The sequence below is a fragment of the Varroa destructor genome, unplaced genomic scaffold, assembly GCF_002443255.2.
Source record: "Varroa destructor unplaced genomic scaffold, Vdes_3.0 BEIS01000002.1, whole genome shotgun sequence".
Taxonomy (NCBI): domain Eukaryota; kingdom Metazoa; phylum Arthropoda; class Arachnida; order Mesostigmata; family Varroidae; genus Varroa; species Varroa destructor.
Window position 1 is genome coordinate 52426360 of NW_019211455.1, and position 19789 is coordinate 52446148.

General features: G+C 38.7%; 2 protein-coding genes and 1 long non-coding RNA gene across 8 annotated transcripts in view; 2 read left to right on the plus strand and 1 right to left on the minus strand.

The window, feature by feature from the left end:
- On the plus strand, positions 1 to 19613 carry LOC147757986 (uncharacterized). The gene is made up of 4 exons (XR_015321641.1): positions 1 to 1239; positions 1846 to 9104; positions 9414 to 10079; positions 11492 to 19613. It is a non-coding gene; the product is annotated as an uncharacterized LOC147757986 (long non-coding RNA).
- Positions 1 to 19789, plus strand: part of LOC111245995 (protein DOP1A) — a 70618-nt gene that overhangs the window by 13353 nt on the left and 37476 nt on the right. The window lies entirely within an intron of this gene.
- The window catches only part of LOC111245998 (cathepsin L-like peptidase), a 24349-nt gene continuing 9427 nt past the window's right edge, over positions 4868 to 19789 (minus strand). For 2 of the 5 annotated variants that reach the window (XM_022795138.2, XM_086980675.1), the window contains exons 2-4: positions 7211 to 7303; positions 6402 to 6554; positions 4868 to 5989 (exon numbers count right to left, since the gene is read on the minus strand). In XM_022795138.2, coding sequence (XP_022650873.1) covers positions 5237 to 5989; positions 6402 to 6554; positions 7211 to 7303 — 999 coding nt within the window. In that variant the 3' untranslated portion in view covers positions 4868 to 5236. Of the gene's footprint in view, positions 5990 to 6401; positions 6555 to 7210; positions 7304 to 7482; positions 7516 to 7543; positions 7569 to 7869; positions 7891 to 19789 lie in introns of those variants that run through there. The other 3 variants (XM_022795139.2, XM_022795142.2, XM_022795140.2) reach the window with 3 other exon arrangements.

The following is a 19789-nucleotide window of genomic DNA, read 5'->3' on the forward strand; positions in this document are numbered from 1 at the left end:
TCTCTACAGATAAGAAACCAGTAGACAGTGAAGAAAGAATAGTTTTGGGCGCGCCGACAGACAGCTGACGACGCGAAAAAAATCTTAGCGAATTCGTATTTGGTTTCGAATGGCCGGAAAATGGTAGGGAATAGTCAGTCCTTCGAAAGTGGCCCTATGTGTTGTGGATAAACTGTGATAATAGTTGAGTCGCTATTCGACATCTTTCGATATGGTGGTTGATATGCGAGATCAGATATCGAGAGGCAACATTACCAATATATGTTTAAATTTGTTATGATGAAGCTATGGCTTTCTATAGTGTATTGAGGACATCGTTATACCTTTACTCTGGCTATTTATTTCAACACGAGTAACCCAGTTTCGCGGTCTATGTCTGGGCAAATATTCTAGGATAGAGATACCATTAATTTTTATAAGGGAGATTATTTAAGTAGGTAATTGGTACCTACATGCGTCAATGAAGTATGGCGTTATTACGGTATGGATGTTCTATATGAACGTACGACTATTATTTGTTTATTTTCGTGGTTATCAGATACCTTGTACATAAGCATTTTAAAAATAGGAATGGGAATGTTAATAAATAGATAAAACACACAGCAGAGCGCGCTATAACTTCGCTGTTCTTTTTTTATGTGACGCCGTTCAAGAAAGGCGCCTTTAGCTGCAAAATTGACCATTTCTAATAATCTTTCTGTTATAGCGACGGTATATACAACAGGCTGCGTAAATGGTATTAAGCAGTCTCCGACCTTAAAACCTAAGAACAGAGGTCCCGAAGAAAACCATTGCATTTTATACTGCTCAACGACGAGTATATGTGGCAACGTTCTTCGCTGAAACTATCGCGTCCAATGAGGACTGGTGATGGACATCCACGTATGATCTACGTAGTCTCCCAGTTTGTCGTGACGAATTTTCTAATGATTTTCAATTGATGAAATTTATTTAAAAAAAAAAAACACAGTTGAATTCGCTTGAAATCTAATACTTTACGAGATAAAAATTTAATTTGCCCCAAGACGATCAGTAGATGAATGATAAGTTCTAGAAGTAGGTTAATTACTGCGCTAACTAGTAATAAATTTGTTAGGGATAAATAAATTAAACGATTCATCGTTCTGATTGCCATTTGTGCGTCCATAGGCCGTATCGTCGGTGCTTCAGGCTCAAATCTATTACGTAGCACAAAGCAGCACTGGCGTTTCGGTCGTTCACAACCCGATAATCGGTGATGTAAGTGTCCTTGAAAGAAAACGGCCACATGCAAGAGTAGTCTGTAGTTAAATTGATTTTCAAATATTCTCTAAGGTAAAAGTTTTCAATATTGGTCTGTTTAAAAATCTGAAATACTTTTATTGCGTATCGAGCATTTTATTGCGTTCCGCATAAGAGAGACGGTGCGAAACTAGCTACTGGTAGCTTGAACATCATGTACTTCGAAATGGTTGTTTTATCGTAATGAACGTTGTACAACAGCTCTGTAGACTGATGAAATGAACAGGGGAAAATTTTCAATGAAGGCTTTTTAAATTAAGCGATTATTTGCCGTAATGAGTAACACCGTATGGACGCATCCCTTAAAAAGTCGGGCAAGCGCAGGCTGACAGATGCGTTCGTGCTGCATTTACCACTAAGCTCGCTATCGATTTACCAGTATCCTTCAGCGCCAGCAAGGATTCACCAGTAATTACAATACACACAGTTGCTGAACAATTTCGAACCATTGCACACACTCTTGTATACGTACAATGCTGAGTTGAATAGATTCATCTAAAATAGTATTATCTTAACAGCATATCCATGACTACTTCCATGTTACTATAATGTGTCATCTCCTAGGATCGATTGTGTAGACGCAGAATTCGATAGCGGTCGGCTGTGGTGCACAGTCAGCGTGGTCAAACCAGGAAACCTTCAATCTGCTAGAGATTACACCTTTTGTCTACCGTCGAACGAATACCGTACGATTCACACAAAACGGCAACAGCTGGAGTTACAAGTTGGCGCTTTCACGTGTTAGAGGGAGTCCGAGGTCGAACGTTTTTACGTTCGAACTAGTCAGTTTTAGCGGTGTAGGGTTATTTTTGCCTGCCTTTGTCTCCTGCCTTGATATCGACAGAGAAGCTAGGAAGGTGTATTGGCAATAGAAAGTTCTCAGGGGTTTAGCTTTCACTGAGTAATTGTTTAACATCCACACGTATTGCACATCTAAGCTGGGATTCTACTATAATAACAAGGATCCGAATGAAAAAATTAAGGCACAGCTATTAGAGAAGATTAAATGTACTGTAACTAATTTGCGAAATTTTTTATTTTGTACAAGAATTTTTTTATTGTATTATATATCTAAAAGATAGTCATGATAAAACCATCGAAATTGCTGTTCAGCGCAAATGCTCTTTTGAGTAAAACATCGATATTTTATTTAACGAACGAAAAAAATAGGAAGAGGTATTTACATTTCAAACGCGTTGTATACGGAAACATTATGTGAGCAATCCCTTATGCATCATATTGAGTTTAATCTGGTCAGTTTATATTCCGAATATTTGAGCAAGCTATCAAGGAAGCTCAATAATCGACCGGCTTAAGTGTGAATCGTGAGAAATAAAGTAAATATTCGCAAGCCAACCGTTGGCCTGAGATGTCCTACAACTTTAATATTAGAGTTTGACTGGCCACTGCCATGGCAGCCGTAAGGTGCGCAAACTTGGCCTCATGAACCTACGAAGTCTCCAAACGGGTGTCCTTCTGACAATGTTGAAAGAGTGTGTCGATGATATCGATAGTAGCCTTGACGAAGTGCTACCCGGGTGCGTCACCTGCAGAGCAATGTTGGTAATGATGCATTTACAACAAGTAGATATGCAACAGCGATTCAAGCCCTAATGAATGAGTAATGTAACAGTGATAAAACGAAGCGACCTTATCTTTCAGAGACTCCTCCATCAGTCAAAGGCTGTTAATTGGGTTCATACCTTTATCGAGTCCTCGACCTCGCATTAACCAGCTCTCGTTCGAAATATATATGCCTATTTTGGTCATTTTTACATATGAAAGGAAAATCATACACGGCAACGCATACCTGACAACGTAAATACGAAAGTACCGGCACGTTAAAACCAAAAGATTCACGAAAGTGCTGTTCTTTGCAGGGCGTCCGTTCCTCATCTACAAAAACAAACTCACTTATTAATTCTATTATATGCAGTATGTCTTTACCGAAATGTTTTGCACGAAAAGCTCTAATTCGCAAACAGTATATATATTGTAGCCCTAAAAAACACTTTTAGGCGAACTCGTGTCATGAGACAACCGCAATTGTCTTAAATTAGTTGTCGGAATTTGCATATTACATTAATTTCGCGACATCGAAATTTCGAAAAAACGATTGAAAGACTACTAAAGTAGTCTTTCAATGAATGCTTTATGTTGTCTAGAATAAGTCTGACACTATTACCATTTGGTTGTAGTCCTGGTTGAGCCTAGGTCACGAGTGAAATTCTGTTGTACCCGGGTGCATGACAGTGAGACTTTTGGCCCTGAAATGAAACCACTTGCGCGCTCCCCGGCTTACTATACGGGATTATTAATCATAGCCGTGCGGAAGAAAACAAAGTGCGCATCAGTGACGTATCAAAAGATCTTTAATATTTGCAAAGTAACAGTTTTTATTAGTGCAGGATCTCTTAGATCATTCTGTACTGCCATTGAAAAGGCTAATCATAGAAAGTGTGTTTAGCTGGAAATATCATGAATACGGGCTATACGAAAATCAAAAAGTCTGAATGCATAGCACACGTCTTTATAAAAGCCTCATAACGGGACCCTTAAAAGAGACGCGCAGTTCTCTCATTGTACATTTGATACAGAGAACCAGTCTCGTCATACGATATTTTGTGTCTAAGAGACCTCCATTTTCCAAGCCATTGAGAATCTTCAGCTGACCCTTCTTCTATTTAGAGTTTTTTTTAGTTCGCATCAAAATAATACACCATTAGCAAGAAAGTGCACGAAGTCGCAACTCAACCAGCTAAGTTAATCCTCGCTTTTTGTAAGGCATCGCTCTCTTAAGCGCTGCAATACACTATTAGCTGATGAGATATAGAAGACCACCTTTGATCAAAGTATAAATACGTTGGTGGCGTAAATATATATATATATATATATATATATATATATATATATATATGTGGCGTAGCCAGTTATAATTTAGAGCGTCATCTTAGGTGTTTTCGAATTGTATATATCATTATATTGAAGTCCGTATGAAAGGCTAGCCTGCATCGGGGCGTCCGGAGCAGAAATCAGAATACAAGTGACCTTGTATTGGTTATTCTCCTATCTCGGAATGCGTTTCAGCCGAAACATTCGCACGACATACACGTCATGTCGTTGAGTCTGAATCGGCAATTTCAGTCAAACCTTGTTACTGAACATGTAGGTGTCAAAGATACCGCCCATATAGAAGAAAAAATGTTACAGTTTTTAATCTTTTTTTTTTTTTTACCAATTAACGGTTTATATTTTCTAGCACCAATTATACTTGCTAATTTGTTAATAAATTACTATACTTATTATTATTGTGTACCCTCATGACATGGCATGTGCCTGCCAATGTAATCACGTTGTGGTCCATAATCGAACCTAGGCCTAGATGCATTACTTAGGCCGGCAAAAGCTAGCCGTCTAAGGTAATGTCTAAGAGCATTATTAGGTCTGTATGCTTAATTGTAAATAGTACATTTTATATAGATGATATAAAGATACTCACGTGCAACTCAGTGCAACATATTGACTATTACAGTCGCAGGTACCTTGACTATGGAGTAATCCTAACTACATTGACTGGTGGTCAGGCTTAATGAATAAATACATTTTTATTATCTCGTTTACAGTCACCGCACTCCTTTCCATATTATTATGCTGCCAAATAAATAGCTATATACAAAATTTCTGACATTGAAGTTCCAACATCTGCGGAGAACGCGTTGTACTGCAAACAGATGTCACCCGAATGAGTGAGTCAATTTCAAAGAAATAACAAATTTCTAAACTTGATTAATTCCTAGTTTCTTTGCCTGCCGTCTTAGGCAATCTATTTCAAGACTGAACGCCACATATTTTTGTTGTCTACCCCATTGATCGATTTCGTCTGCTTTCGTGGTCGTTTTCAACTTGGCATGAAAAACAAAATCCAGCCTTATATTGACCTAGACGAGCTGTTGGGCTAAATGAGGGGAAACGATGCCTCAGAGGCAATGCCACACTTGTTGTTAGCGTTCCTTGCTATGAAAACGTAGCCTTCCTTGCCCCAGGTTTTGCCCCAAGAGTTCTTTACAATGTAGTAGTTAATCCTTGGTCGATCATCGGTCTGACCGTAACCGACAACAAGCATGGCGTGACTCAGCTTTTTCGAACTGCATTCCGTCGGACTGTAGACACCGTCCTGGTAGAATTTGAAGTGACCGTCGATGTCAAGCGACACGGCGATAGGTCCGTAAGTGGCCACGGCCTTAGTAAGGGCGTGTTCGTTTCCTGGCGGAATGTTTACATAGCCGGTGACATCGGCTCCTTTATATTGCGGCCTGAAACGGCATCTACTTTCCTTGGCCTGGTAGGGGTACTTGTCTTCGGTGACTATTCCGGGAGTTTCTCTGATCGTCTCGAACGCCTCATCGATGTTTCCACCATCACAGCCGTAGTTCCCGTACCGTTTCGAGCAATCGATTAGGCTTTGTTCCGAAAGCGAGATGAGTTTGCCGGTCTTTCGGAACATTTGGCCCTCGACGGCTCCAGTGGCCGCAAACGCCCAAGATGATCCGCAGCTCCCCTGATTTTTAACGCGGGTAACGGCTCCCCTCTCGCGCCAGTCTACGGAGTCAGGCATCTCGACGAACTTCGGTTCGATCCATGTCGATCCTAAATGCGTATTATTGATTTGCACGTATCTGCCAAACATAGCAAGAAATTCGTCATGTGGCTGAAATCAAATACAAGTTCATATATTACACATAATACAAATTGGAAAGAAGATCATGTACAGAAGACTGCTGCAACTGTGCCTAGTTAGCTAACGGAAGTCTTGCCCGTCCAAAAGTTCACCCCCGTTAAGACTCCACAAGATGCGTCAGTCAATCCAGTTTGTTTGACATCAGACACAATCGTCTGACTGTCAGATGCATTTATATATATATATAGTCATATCGTTTGGCGGAGAACGTAGCATTGTAACGGAAAACGTCAGCAATGTCAGTGTACTCGCAGCAACTTGCATTTATCAGAGGATAAAGGACTCGTTCAATTACCTGAGTGCTTTTAGTATACCCTCTATATGCGTTATTGACCCTAGTTTTCCATTCAGATGCGCGTTAATAGGGCATCATAAAACATACCATATCTCCAAATTGATTCATTTTTAGACGGTAGCTGACCTCCGACCGATCATAGCGAGCGTTATGAGCCACAATCATACGCGAATTATCGATGTAAATTTCTCTACGTTTCGCTTCAACTGCCTTGCTTCCATAGGTTTTTCCATATCGTTCCTGCGGGCAACAGCAACAGATTAGTGATAACATGATGACGAAAAGATGCATCGACCTAGTCTGTGAAAGTACGCTAAAATGTGTACTTTCGCCGCCGTTAACTGTTAATCCGTTTATCAGCTAAGCATAGCTTTACTATAAATGGCAGGGTCTTTTGAGATCTACGCACAAACGTTTGTTTAAACTACGTTCATATCGGAAACCCCACGCGCAATCATTGCTTTCTGTTGACGCCACCGCTGATTCTAATTAAATAAATATAATATATATAAATAATAGTATTTAGCTAATACTGCGTATGCGCTACAATTCGGTACTAGCGCCACTGAATTTACAAGTCAACATTACTCTAGTAAATAGAGTATTATAAGCTCTACACATTGGCGGAAACGACAAACTTGCCATATTATGTATTCAAGCTCGAATAGACCGCTTGTTATGGGATTGTTTCTTTTTTTTACTTTATTTAATGTTGATTTTAATTGACATTCGTTTTAGGCATTTGTCATCGAAATTGCTTGTTGGACCTACATATACATAACCCAATGAGGAAAGAAAATTAGGCAAATTGAAATATAAGTCTCGAACAAAATCTCTAGCTATAATAGCCAGCTTACAATAGCGTAATTTTGCGGAACTGCGGTAGATTAACTTACTTTGAAATGTTGAAATTCAGCATCGTAGATCTGCTCCTGCGTAATGGCTGCCCTCGCAGAGGCCACGAAGCCTAAAAGGAATACCCACTTCATCTGGAAAGCAGCAAGAAAAGACCTCCTGTTGTTACCAGGAAATAGTATACGGGTCTAATTACAAATAACTCAAACGGAAAAAAACAGCAACTAATTTAACAATGAAAAAGCCTTTTTCAAGCAAGAACAAATTCGTTCACTAAAAGCTTCCACTACCTTCCGTCTAGTTAAAGATTTACCCTATTCTAAGGCCCAGATGGAGTTATCCAAAGTGCACAGCTAAGCTAAGTTGAAACGCACCGTAGCTATGATTCACGCGGTCTGGATTCACTCCTGACGCGGGACAAGTCACCAGCAAAGCGGCCCCGTTTATACCGGGTAGCTCCGATCTGGCGAGCGAACCCTCTGGTTTAATGGTGGAAAGAGTCTGTATTTGGGTAACGTATTTCTAAAATAGCTGGTTTGTACAAAACAGCTCCGTGACGCGAAAAAAGAAGAACGACGAGAAAACATCGGAAAAAAAATACATAATTTTCGCAAAAATCTGGCCACTGAACCACCGATGAATTCGCGGACACGTAGCTATTATTATCACCCCGTCCCCCAATTAGTCCCGATGCCATTACCTTCATAAAAATAATGTTAGAAATTGATGGGTGCCGGTTCAACGATCAATTGACCGTCGTACGTCTGGTTATGATAGCAGTTCATCGTACACGCATTAATCGTCCGCCTTTCTCACTGCCTACGTTAAGAGAAACTGGCCAGCGGTTGGCTAGCCAGGTGTTCTCGTTTTTGCTCATATTTTTTATTCTCCTTTACGCGTTTACCGCTACGTTACGCAGCTTACCACGCTATCTACGCGTGAAGATAGATGCCGTAGCTTCGCTCTTATTTCTGCTGATGGTCGTCTTCACGACAGAGATGCGGGCATGAAAAACTTCAAGGAAGAAATTCACACAGGTCGTGCTGGCATACGAGACAAACTGAGATAACAGAAGTGAAAACTGTAAATTGGAGCAAGCGAAAATCGAACGTTCGCGGGCCCGTGCGCATTACAAGATAAAGCGAGACACACACAGCATTTCTTCTACTTGCGTTTGTGACTTCCGCAGGAGCTGTTTTACCTTGGTCGCTGGCCGTAGATGAAACTTGTTGTTGATATTTCTAATAGAAACGGAAAAGGGTCATCATTTCATTAGACTGCTCAGTGTTGTCTCGTTTATGGCTGTTGTGTTCACCGCGTCACGAGTAACGGAACAGGTCGTATTGTTGCCTTAACAATCTATCCTATACGAATGCTGGATTACAAATCGTTCGTGGCCGACACCAACGGTTACCCTCCTAGAGCAGAAATTTGAATTCAATATGCGTTTATATTGCTGAGATGGACCTTTTGTGTACATATTTCTTGCCGCCCCCGTTATTTACGCTGTTTCCTCAAGGAGCCACGGAAGGGAACTGAATAGCAGAATACCTGTCGGCCGTTACCTGAAAGAGGATAATCCACGGTTATTATAACGCTTTCATTTGCGCAGTGATCGATAGTTACTGCTGACGTGACTGGGCTTCATGATCCCATCTGTCTGTGGTACACACCAACTAGATGGAGTTTCTAAAGCGCCGGCTACCTTTCCAAGTTTCGCCATCGATGCAGATTGTATTCGTGGTGAAATCATAGAATAATACAAGCAAATGCCCTCAAAACTTCATTTTAAGAAGAAGTAGCAATCAACCGAGTGAACTTATTCCTACTTTGGCCAATAAATGAAATACTTGTATAACCCGAAATTGCGTGGTCTACGAGTGCGTTGCTTGTGTATCATTATTGGTTTCTGGATTCGACCTGGGATAGAAATGAGTATGTGACAAATTCTATTTTTTTGGTTTTTGATTCGAGCTAAGAAGCCGAAAGCGTATCTAGCTTGCTTATATATACGATATCAATCGAAGTAAACAAGTTTTCAACGAAACATTGGTTTTTTTCACGTGTAATCATGTTCTAGTGATATATTATATTATAATGTGTAGTAAAGGTCAAGCAATTAGTCTTAATATATTTCGAGCTCCAACTGTACTTCAGTACCGCGCTACGCGAACCGCTGTTTCTTTTAGATCTAGCAATACTCCGGTTGAATCCGTCAATAGCAGTATATTATGTTCGCCACAGGTGGATTCCGCGTGTTCACTCTCGTTTTTCTCCAATTTAATTAGAAGGAAATTAAGACGAATCTTCACTCATACACGTCCATTCATCATCTAATTCGCCATTTGTAGAGACAACGGTGAGTAGAAGTACCTTTCTATTACAATCGACGTAGAACTTCAGCCCCATGCAGTCTCGATATAATTAACCGTAATCGTCCTTCACTACGGTATATACTTGTACTAGGAACTTGTTACTACTGCGTTGAATATTGCCAAGACATTGTACGAAAATCCCGCGTGAACTCGTTAGCTAACTAGGCCAGAATTATAATTCCTTAGTGTGCTCTACACACTTGTTCCAACGTTTTGGTAGCTTGCGGGTAACTATATACCCGTCATTTGGTTTCCCACTCACGTATGTGATTTCCCTGTGGCTTTTTGAGATAGTAGGATGTGTTTATTCACCAGCTGTTTTTGTTAACGCATGGAAAGCCCTGTAGTCACACAGCATTAGTTCTGGAGAATAAACGGGTTAAAGAAAGGCGTCGTTAACCTAAAAGGTAACTGAGGCGCGTGGATGAGATTCGGCCTCATCGCCAACCAGGCCGCATGCCTTAGATTTCCGTATCAACGGTCCATGAATCCTATAAGGAACCCTATAGCGTACGGCACTTTTGTTGAATCGTCGGTAAGTATTTCATAATAGCAAATCCTTTCAATATTTTGATTATCATTATACGTTGCAATTTTCACTAGCAGAGTCTTAAAATTGCGAGTTCTGCTTTTGTGAAAAAGACTCTTCGATAGCAGAAATGCGTGTTTGTCTTTCGGGTTCTAACATCTGACCAGTTTCTTTACTTGCTGGTTTTCAGTACTTTAATCTATCCTTGAATCGTCTGCACCCTTCATGTGCAGTACTTCTGCCAATGTGAAATCAGAGTAGATAGCATTGAGGTTCCACTATTTAGGAGACCTTGACATTGGGAAATTACTATTGTGATCAGATGAAATTTTTGTTTCTTATTAGTTTTATATGAGTCAGAGACTTAAAAGTAGTAGGAACACTAGAGACAGGTACTGCGGTAGGCCAGTGTGGTACGATTGTGCCTAAATACTTTCCCCTTTGAGATAAAAAGTGATCTTTAGTGAAATACTAGTGATTTTTTTGTCTATCGAATATCCTAAGCAGTCAGAAGTAGATTTTATACCTCGATTCGATAATATAATACTCCTATGTCGAAACTTTGCGCGGTTCCGCAACCTGGTGGCCTAGCCAGGCGTAACACAATTTTATAGGTTATATTGAATCTGCTATAGACTTTCCATTGGTAATCTACAAACAAAGTTTTCATTGGCTTCTCCGGTTCTATAAATTCATCTGTATGTAAGCAAGCGTTCATCATGATCGAACATTTCTAAATTTACTTCACGACAGTTAAGATGATACTCATTCACGGTAAAACACGATATGACCTTTGCTCTTTGGACGGCCTAATAGTTTTCTCAACGTTTAGCAAACATCACATAAAGAAGCAATTGTGTTCTATTCATTGTAATTTCTTTCACATAGAGCAAAAGGTTATATATAGGAAACTAAGTATTATTTGCCAGTTGTATCTTAACCGTCAAATTTGACCTTACTATTGTTATTTTAATTAGTTGTTTCCGTCGTAAGGCGCCACATTTTCGTGCAGATGAATTCTATATTGCAGACGAACAGTATAATGACTAAAGGGAAGTGACGGCTCGAATTAAAGAAGAAGAACTGTAAATCGTTACCGATCGAATCAAATAAGAAATTATAATTCTAGATTTGGATATAGTCCAAGTTCGTGCGTTCTCTACGGAGCACTATTTAGCATTTTAGATAAATCTGATCTTAAAGTAGCCATGTTCACACATATCACAACAACACACTATGCATAGCGTATTGGTAAATCCAGTCAGTTCATTACACGTTACTTCAACCCAAGAGCACTACATGGTACACGTATAATGGTAGCCCTACGCATGATTAGCTCCTCAATAACGTCTGAAGCTTTACTTTCGACGTTGATCTATTCGAACGTGCCGTCCTACTGAGAAATTATGCTATTACAGAGACGGTTTCTCGTGAGGTACAATCCCTCGGCTTCCGCTCGATGGGGAATGTTATGCTATTATATAAAACCGAAGATACCCAACATAATCGAAGGCTGCGTTCTTTCTGTAACTGTTGACGGCTTACCATAAATCGTCATTGCAGGACATTGGAAAAGCACTTGATCCATCTTCCACAAAGTAAGTTATATCAATGATCGTATTGCCTGGTCGTCCATTTTCTACACACATCTCAGCAAAATCTGCCAAATCCATAGACTAGCACCACTATTATATGTGCTTGTGGATTTCCAGTTATAATAAAATAAGATCAATAAGAAAGTTATACAACTGATTTTTATCACCCTACACATACTGAAGACCCGTACAGAAATAGTTTCTAATCAGTTTAATTAAAGACCGAAGAAATGCAGAGTTGGAATTTACGTAACTTATATATTGTGTATAGATTTGTACGATAGCGTTATGAACGAGTTTTCCCGCTTCCCTGTACCCAAGATTACTAAAAATATCTTGCATATTGACTTCCAGAAATAATCCTTTGGCTTGAATATAAGCACTAGGGATTTTCGGCAGGGTAAAATATATACGGTCGTCGCATCTGCATTAATAGCTCCGGCCTATATGCATTTTCAGAAGAGTTTTTAAAAGCTTTATTTTATCACTTGCATAGTGAGTGTCTATTTCGATTTGTAGAAAAATAAGGGACAAACAATTCAATAATTTGTGGTACTCTAACGTTCTTATAATCGGATTTAGTGATTATCATTATTTGTACCTAGCAAGGCCTTTTCTATTTGTCTAATTGAACCGACGCCTTTATCTTCGACGCACACGGCTCAAACATAAGTTACTTTTTAACTAACAAATACAAAACCATACTAGCAGTTCTGCATTTGTTGCTGGCGTTCCGCGCCATATTCACGTAGCTTCCTCTATTCCAGCGTCCTCCTTAGGGGTTCTTTACGATGCAAAACCCTTTTCGCAGTTAACAGCCGGCATGGCAACGTTGATTTTCGATACAACTGGTTGATTTAACGTTGGCTCATTGTTTTACGGGGTCGTCAAGTAGCCGCGCATTGTCGCACCTATATAATTCGGCCTGTATTGATACTGGCATCCGGGGCCCCCGTACCAGTAGCTGTCTAGTGTTAATGCCACCGTTGGGTCTTACGTAATTACGCGCAAGCGTCATTTGACTCCTGCCGCAACCATAGTACGGTCGACTAGATTCTTTTCCAAAAGCTCGACTATGTGACGTCTTCGTTCGAGCGCGTTACATTCAGTGGCGCTGACGGCTGAAAACGCTTAGCTTGAAACGCAGCTTTTTTAGTTGAGTGACGGTGCCTGCACCACGCCAATTGATGGTGGAACTCGTCCTCTAGGTCGATTTCGAGGACGGACGGACTCCGCGTCTGTGTGTCTATAACAGCAATACAGTCGTTGCCAAACTAAGTTGAAAGTGTATCAATCATAAGTTCGCCATATGTAAAGTTTTGCCTTGTAAAGCCTATGTCGCGACACTAAAAACTACAAGAAAATGACTGAACTATGAATTCAAGTCATTCGCTCAATGATAGAGGATCACCGATTTGTTAAAGCTTAGCATATCGATGTGTTAAATATTGTACACCTGTGCCAGACTTGATTGAGTCTCGAGTTTACATAATCCTACCTGAACTGGTGTTGTAAACCTTATTTTATAGCACTTATACAGAAGTAATACCTATAAATTTCAAGTTAGGAGTTAGAATTTCAACAAACACTAGTCTTTATGCGTAAGATAATGCAATTTTTGTTTCAAATCTTAATACGTCACTTCATTATTGTTTCTCACAGAATTACTGTGGCACTTACTGGGTCGCTGATTTTGTTTGTCGACGGATCGTAACTCTCTACCCACTTCGTATGCCGGGCATTGTGTTCAACTGCAGATAGCCCCTTTCTATAGAATAATTGTATTATAATATCATAAATCTATGGAATTCTGTCCATACTCTTTTTTGACGATGAAAAATCGCCTCTTATATTTCACTATATACAAATTGCTTGAAGTTGCGTGAACATATTGTTGTGGACGCAGGCTTAAATTACGAGGTAATTTATGAAACTGCAAGTTACGACGAGCCGTGAAAAGGTACGATTTTCTTCTATAGAACCGGGTAGAATCACACAAAATATTGTTTTTATCGTGAAGTAAAAATCAGTTAAAAATATATATAATACATATATATATGTATATATATAGAAATAAAGAATGAAAAAAATTTTCATAGCAGGAATAAACCACGTAGACGCCCGAAGTGAATTTGTGGTACGCTACATAACCTGGATCGGTGTGTCTATTTGAAGGGTTTATCGAAATGAATAAAAATATATCAACGAAAAATGAAAAAACTTGCCCTGAAGTTGTTGCATTCAGCCAGAATGAGATCAAATAATACATATACGGCTTTGGTATCCTATAAAGGTTAAAAGCAACGCGTTCCACGCGTAAAGACTTCAATTGTGAGAACAGCTGGACCACTGAAGTACTAGCTGATTTGTAAAAAAAATATAAGAAAAATTTTTAAATGTAAATAAATAAAGTAAAAAGAAATTGTAAAAAAAATAATTAAAAAAAATGAGTCCGTCTCAACAACCCTGTCGAGCTATTGCTGGGCGTATTCGATAGCCTAATTGGAGCTCAATAATTTTCCATCATGCTAATAAAGCCTGGAAATTCTAATGGTCTGTATAGAAGATGAACTCATATTCGGATCATGCTAGATCCTTTAAACGCAAACGTTATTAGACTGAACAGGAGGGAAAATTAAGAAGTTTAAAATTTACGCTTGCAGATTGACAATCCACATCTGAAAAATATGGCTCACTCTGATTGAATTTTTTCGCCTTTGCAGAGTAAAGCGTTTTTTGATGTTTATACAAACAAGTAATCTGCTATAAAATTTAGTCACGAAAGACGCATACCTGTTTTTCAATTATGGTCGTCCGTATCTTTCAGTTCAAATCTAATGCACCCTAATTTTATCAAAGGATGTACGCACTCATGCGATACACGACGACCATGATTGATACCACTATTGCAATTACAGTCATCTGCTTTCTCTATACACTAACTAGAACCGGATGAGATCATTCTGTCACAGCGTCTAACTCACCTGATTTTTCGACGATCAACCTTCGTTAGACAGGCTAATCTCGTAACATATACCTATTTTTCGAAAATCTAAAAGCAAGGTCCGTTTCATCATATAATAAAATACAAAACCTGCAAGGACTAACTGCTATGAGATTTAGAACCTAGCCAGAGTTAACAGCCTAATGTCGGGTAGATTGGGATAATGGTATCAGCAACTGTTTCGTTGGGATGATGACAAGTTGATGTTAGGTTAAGTGACGGCTGAGTTATATGGGTGATTTCCTGACATTCGAAGGATTCGATGTAGGTTTCCTTCTATTTTGCATACTTTTACCTGGGTTCCGAGATCTGCTTCCTGGACGCGTTGTTGACGTACTCCAGTTTGGTGTTTTGACATTATTTTACGTAAAGGAGCTCCTGTAATCTTCATCTGCCGCAATTATGAACTGCATGACCTCAATAGTATGTTAATCTCGGTACTGTATATGATGAAATGTTGTTTATATTATCAATTCAATCATTCGCTCAATGTTAGGGATTCTCATTGGTTTCTTTTTTTTTTTTTTTTTTTTTTATATATCCTCATACAGTCAAAACTTACAGAAGTTATAAGGGAAAGTCTATATGCAATTGAAAGTTCCGTTATTTCGTTGTTTAAGAAGCTGATTTGATATACTTTAACGTTAGTGTAATTGGGCAAGTGTAGAGGCTGCGCCATTAGAAAGCAGCGCAACGGCATTTTTTTTACTTTAGCGATCGCTTGTCTGGATAAATTACCTTTCGCCGAGGGGCTAATTCGCAGCATGTTATGTTTAACTCAAAGTTTTTAACTTATCGGTGTACTAACTCGAATTGAGTAGCACGGCTTCCTGATATAGAGCTTAAATAATAGCCATTAGACTATAGCCATTGACCATACCTTTAACAACTACGTTGGTAATAGTGGCTGGCCGTCTCCGTTCCAGTTTTATATTTTAAATTCAAAGATGTAGTTTTCTAATGGACAGAAAATTTGTTACAAATTCTCTGACATAGGCTTTGGATAGCGGGGGAGCTTTGTTGGCCTTGCAAAATGGCTTTATGTATTGCAGTTGATGCCAGGCAGCGCCCTAAGGTTTCACCCGATTAACTTATTAAAAAAATAGCTAAGAAGTTCACGGAATTGCTGTACAATATCCAGTAAAAGATCTAGCTATCCCTCTTGAACGAATACGGTATTTCCATCGGGAACAAGGCTATTCGAATTCATCTTTTGATACGGCGAAAATCCTGGCCTTCATTATTGCAATCGCTTACAGAAATTGAGATATGCCTGAAGAGTAGCTCAAGAAAACTAGCTTGACGTTTAATTGCAACAGTTCCCTAATAACAAACTCTTCACCTAATTTAAATTTAATTAAAAACCCAAATCCTTTTCTATGGTTTCGATCCACACTATTATAATGTATATCATTCAAAATGTTTACGCAAGAACTTCACTTCCAAAGATACGATAAGTAGATTAGCAATAAATATTCGACTACAAGACGTATCATAATTAATTTTATAAAAAATGTTTTGCCGCACTTTTTATAAACTGCGAATAACTAAACAAGCAAATCGTATTTTTTTATGAGAAGATGAATATCATAATTTAAAAAATCTCTCCAACTAAATTCAAGTCAACAAACCCCACACCTATGGCGAATGCTAAGAATATACGTATATTGATGAAAAAAAAATTCTGAATTATTTTTGAAATAGATAACAACGTGTATCATTCCCCTTTAAATATGGAATGCTCATCTACTCATCCAGAAATTCGTCAAGGTTTGAATTGTTTCGAACTTCTTCTTGTTCCTTGTTATTTAAGGTAATTTATTTATTTATAAAATATTTTTACAATACTTTGCTACCTACTTAGTACATTCAATACTTTGTATTTTTTATACCTCCTACTATTTGCGCCTTACCCTTATAGCACCTCCGCCATACTTTTAACTTTGCTTAAAACCCTAAAGCCTATTTATCATTCAGTTTTAATATGATTAAAAAACTATAATAGGTCGCGATGAGACGGAAATGTATAATAAAAGCTAGATTCCTAAGCTTTTTCAACGTGTATCTGCTGCAGATATTCAGGCCTAATGCAAGACCTCGACTATAAAAATTGCATTTTGGAATTATAATCTATTTCAATATGTAATTGGTGTGTTATTTCGGGTGACTATATCCGTAGCACACTGATGCATTTGCTAACGAAAAGCTTATTAGAACTGATAGTTATATCAGGCACAAATAGCAAGTCATTGTTTATATCACGCTAAATCCACATAGTGCAGACTCGGCATGTTCAGCTATATTGATCAATACTAATTATGGTGTATAGAGGTAAGAGAGGTGTATCGGGCGTTTCTGAACAGTACATTAGTACAGTGACTAAGGTTAAGAACTTATGAAATGCTTATAATGCTTATTATATGACACATATGACTCTGAAATGAGAACCTAGGCTCATTTTATAATATTAATGGTAATCACGAGAAAAGTTCGACTAGTGCAGTTAACTTTGTTTTCGAAATTTCGCGCCGTGAAACGCCTGTCCGGAAGTCCGGGCTAAAAATTACATTTGTTCGGAACAGCGACCCGAAACATGCGCGAAATCTATGCTATGATTACACAGAAATGAAGTGCAAGATATGACATTCAACGCTAAATGGAATGGTTCAACCAACGAATGACGCTAAGAACGAAAACTCGGAAGGACTCGGTAATCTAAGTAGGTGCATAGAGGAATACGCGGGGTAATACGCACATATGACGATACTGCAATTAGCGAAAACTTGGACATACAGTCAAAAGCTATATTTAAAAGTTCAAGGTCCCATTTGTTGAAACTCGGGAGAGCCTGAAAACACGAGTGGCTGGAGTCAACTGAAATAAAAGCCAAGGGATTCCGGTGTCAGTTTTTCTTTGGTACTCAGGCTGTCATAAACCCTGGTCAAATGTTGAACTAAGAGGAAAAAGGTAATTTGACACGTTGACCAAAACTTTCTTTTCAGTGATCTCGATAGTTTACAGTGGTTTCCCCCATCGACGAAAAATCAAAACCCCTGATTTTTAGGAGAAGAAAATCGAGAGCGCTAGCTTGTTAGGTAGTAAAGAGCAAGATCGTTTCAATCTCTACAGTACAAAGTGGGAAACGCGCCACCTCTAGCATCGACTTTAACGCATAAGCTCACAGACACTCAGTAACGTTTATAATTGGAGACTCTTTGAGGCTGGTCGCGTTTGTCGTGCAGTAGCAGCAACTAATGCCCACAACAGAAAAGACTACTGGCGGGAGGTAAACGATCTGGTTAGGTATAAACTCAGACAGAAATGAGGAATTAAATGATCAGGCTCCAAACGAAGAAGGAACGCTTGTAAGTTAGGAGAAAGATAATGCAGCAAGACTAGCATAAAGCGAGATTAAAGAACGAGGATATAACAACTGTCACGAGAATGAGCTGATTAAGCTGCCAGCGTATCTGAGAAGTGAAATAGAAAAAAGTAAGATAAAAAGATATAAATAGAAAAAAAGTAAGAAAAAACGTATGATCGGGAACTCATAAATCGATATCACCAGAAATAAACACGATAAAACAAAATGTTGTATTAAAGATTGAAATAATAAGCATGACACTAGGCGGAAACATGTAGCTCCCAGAGACAGCTTCCGTAAAATCGGAATGTTTCAGTACGGTAGTATAGCAAATAAACGTGAAGTTATAGAAATAGGAGAAAACAAATGATCCTATAAAAAATATAGGAAAATACAACAAAGGTGAGGAGTCAATTCGAATAAACACAAAAAAGAACCTAGTCAATAACAAATCATAAGCTATATAGCAGCAAACCGTTTTTAACTGCATTATATGATATTTTTATATGAGCCCATATTATTGCCACCAACGCCATTTTGTTGGACAATTTTTATTTGTCTATGCAAAGCACATATATGCATGACAAACTCGTAATAATACATTACCCTTTTGTTATCTGCTGAACGTTAACTGACAGCTGAACTGTATCGTGTGCAGCCTCATTGAATCACAGCGGCAGAAAATTTCCTCTGCGTTTTACGTTTTATACCTAAGTCGTTAGGTATTAGTTCAAGCAGTTAGCTTCCAGTTCGAAATAAAGCAGGTACCCAGGCCACCACGTGTTGCAAAGCTTCGCAAGCACTCATAGTACGCACTGCGCTATCATGTCGACTCACAGCAGAAAAGAGCTCCGAACGATGTTAACCAATGAAGGTAGTGAGAAGATTTAATGAAGCAGTTTCATTAATGAATAACGCAACTATTATTGTAACATGGGAGACTGCACGATCGGGATGAACGTAAACTAGTTCAAGTAAGTTAATAAAAGTAATTATAGTTATGGAGCTCCAAACGCCAGACACAGCGAAAACGAATCAGGAGATCAGATTTCCAAGGGAAGGATCAGCTTCAGCTTTATTTAATTAAAGTTTAATCCCGAATAGAATGGAAGAATAAATCGAGGCCGAAATCAATTACTGTGAATTAAACACAGAACTTTAAGAACTAGAAGAAAAAAAGGCGCTACAGGGGAAAAAATTATGGGAAAGACGTCGCAGGCGAGGCGGAAAAGCCTATCACAAACATTAATTGGACAACGGAAAATTTCCCTTAATTCAGTTTATCAGGCATCAGTGCAAAACAATGGAAACATTCGGTTTCATACATATAATTGTATCATCTGTATAGAGTTGACTAGAAGCGAAATTACCCTAAGGAGAGGATAACAATATTTTCCATTTCGGAATGGAATAAAAATTTGGTGCTATCAAAAAAAACAATTGTACATATATGTAATTTGCAAAGAATCCCTTTCCGTCTTATCACGTGCACGAACATGAAAAGTGATTTCAGACCGCGTAAAATTGGCAACATTAATTCATTTATATCTTGTTATTTTTATGATGCATCTACAACCTTCTAGACGAGGATCGGCTTCGCAGAATGTATTGAGCACGCCCGATATTACAGAGGACGAGCTTCCCTACGAGGAGTTTCTACCATGTGCGATCTGATACATTAGCCACTTCTCTTTTAAAAGCTATGATAGATTATTATAACGTTATAGACCGTTCATGTTGTAAATCTCAGCAA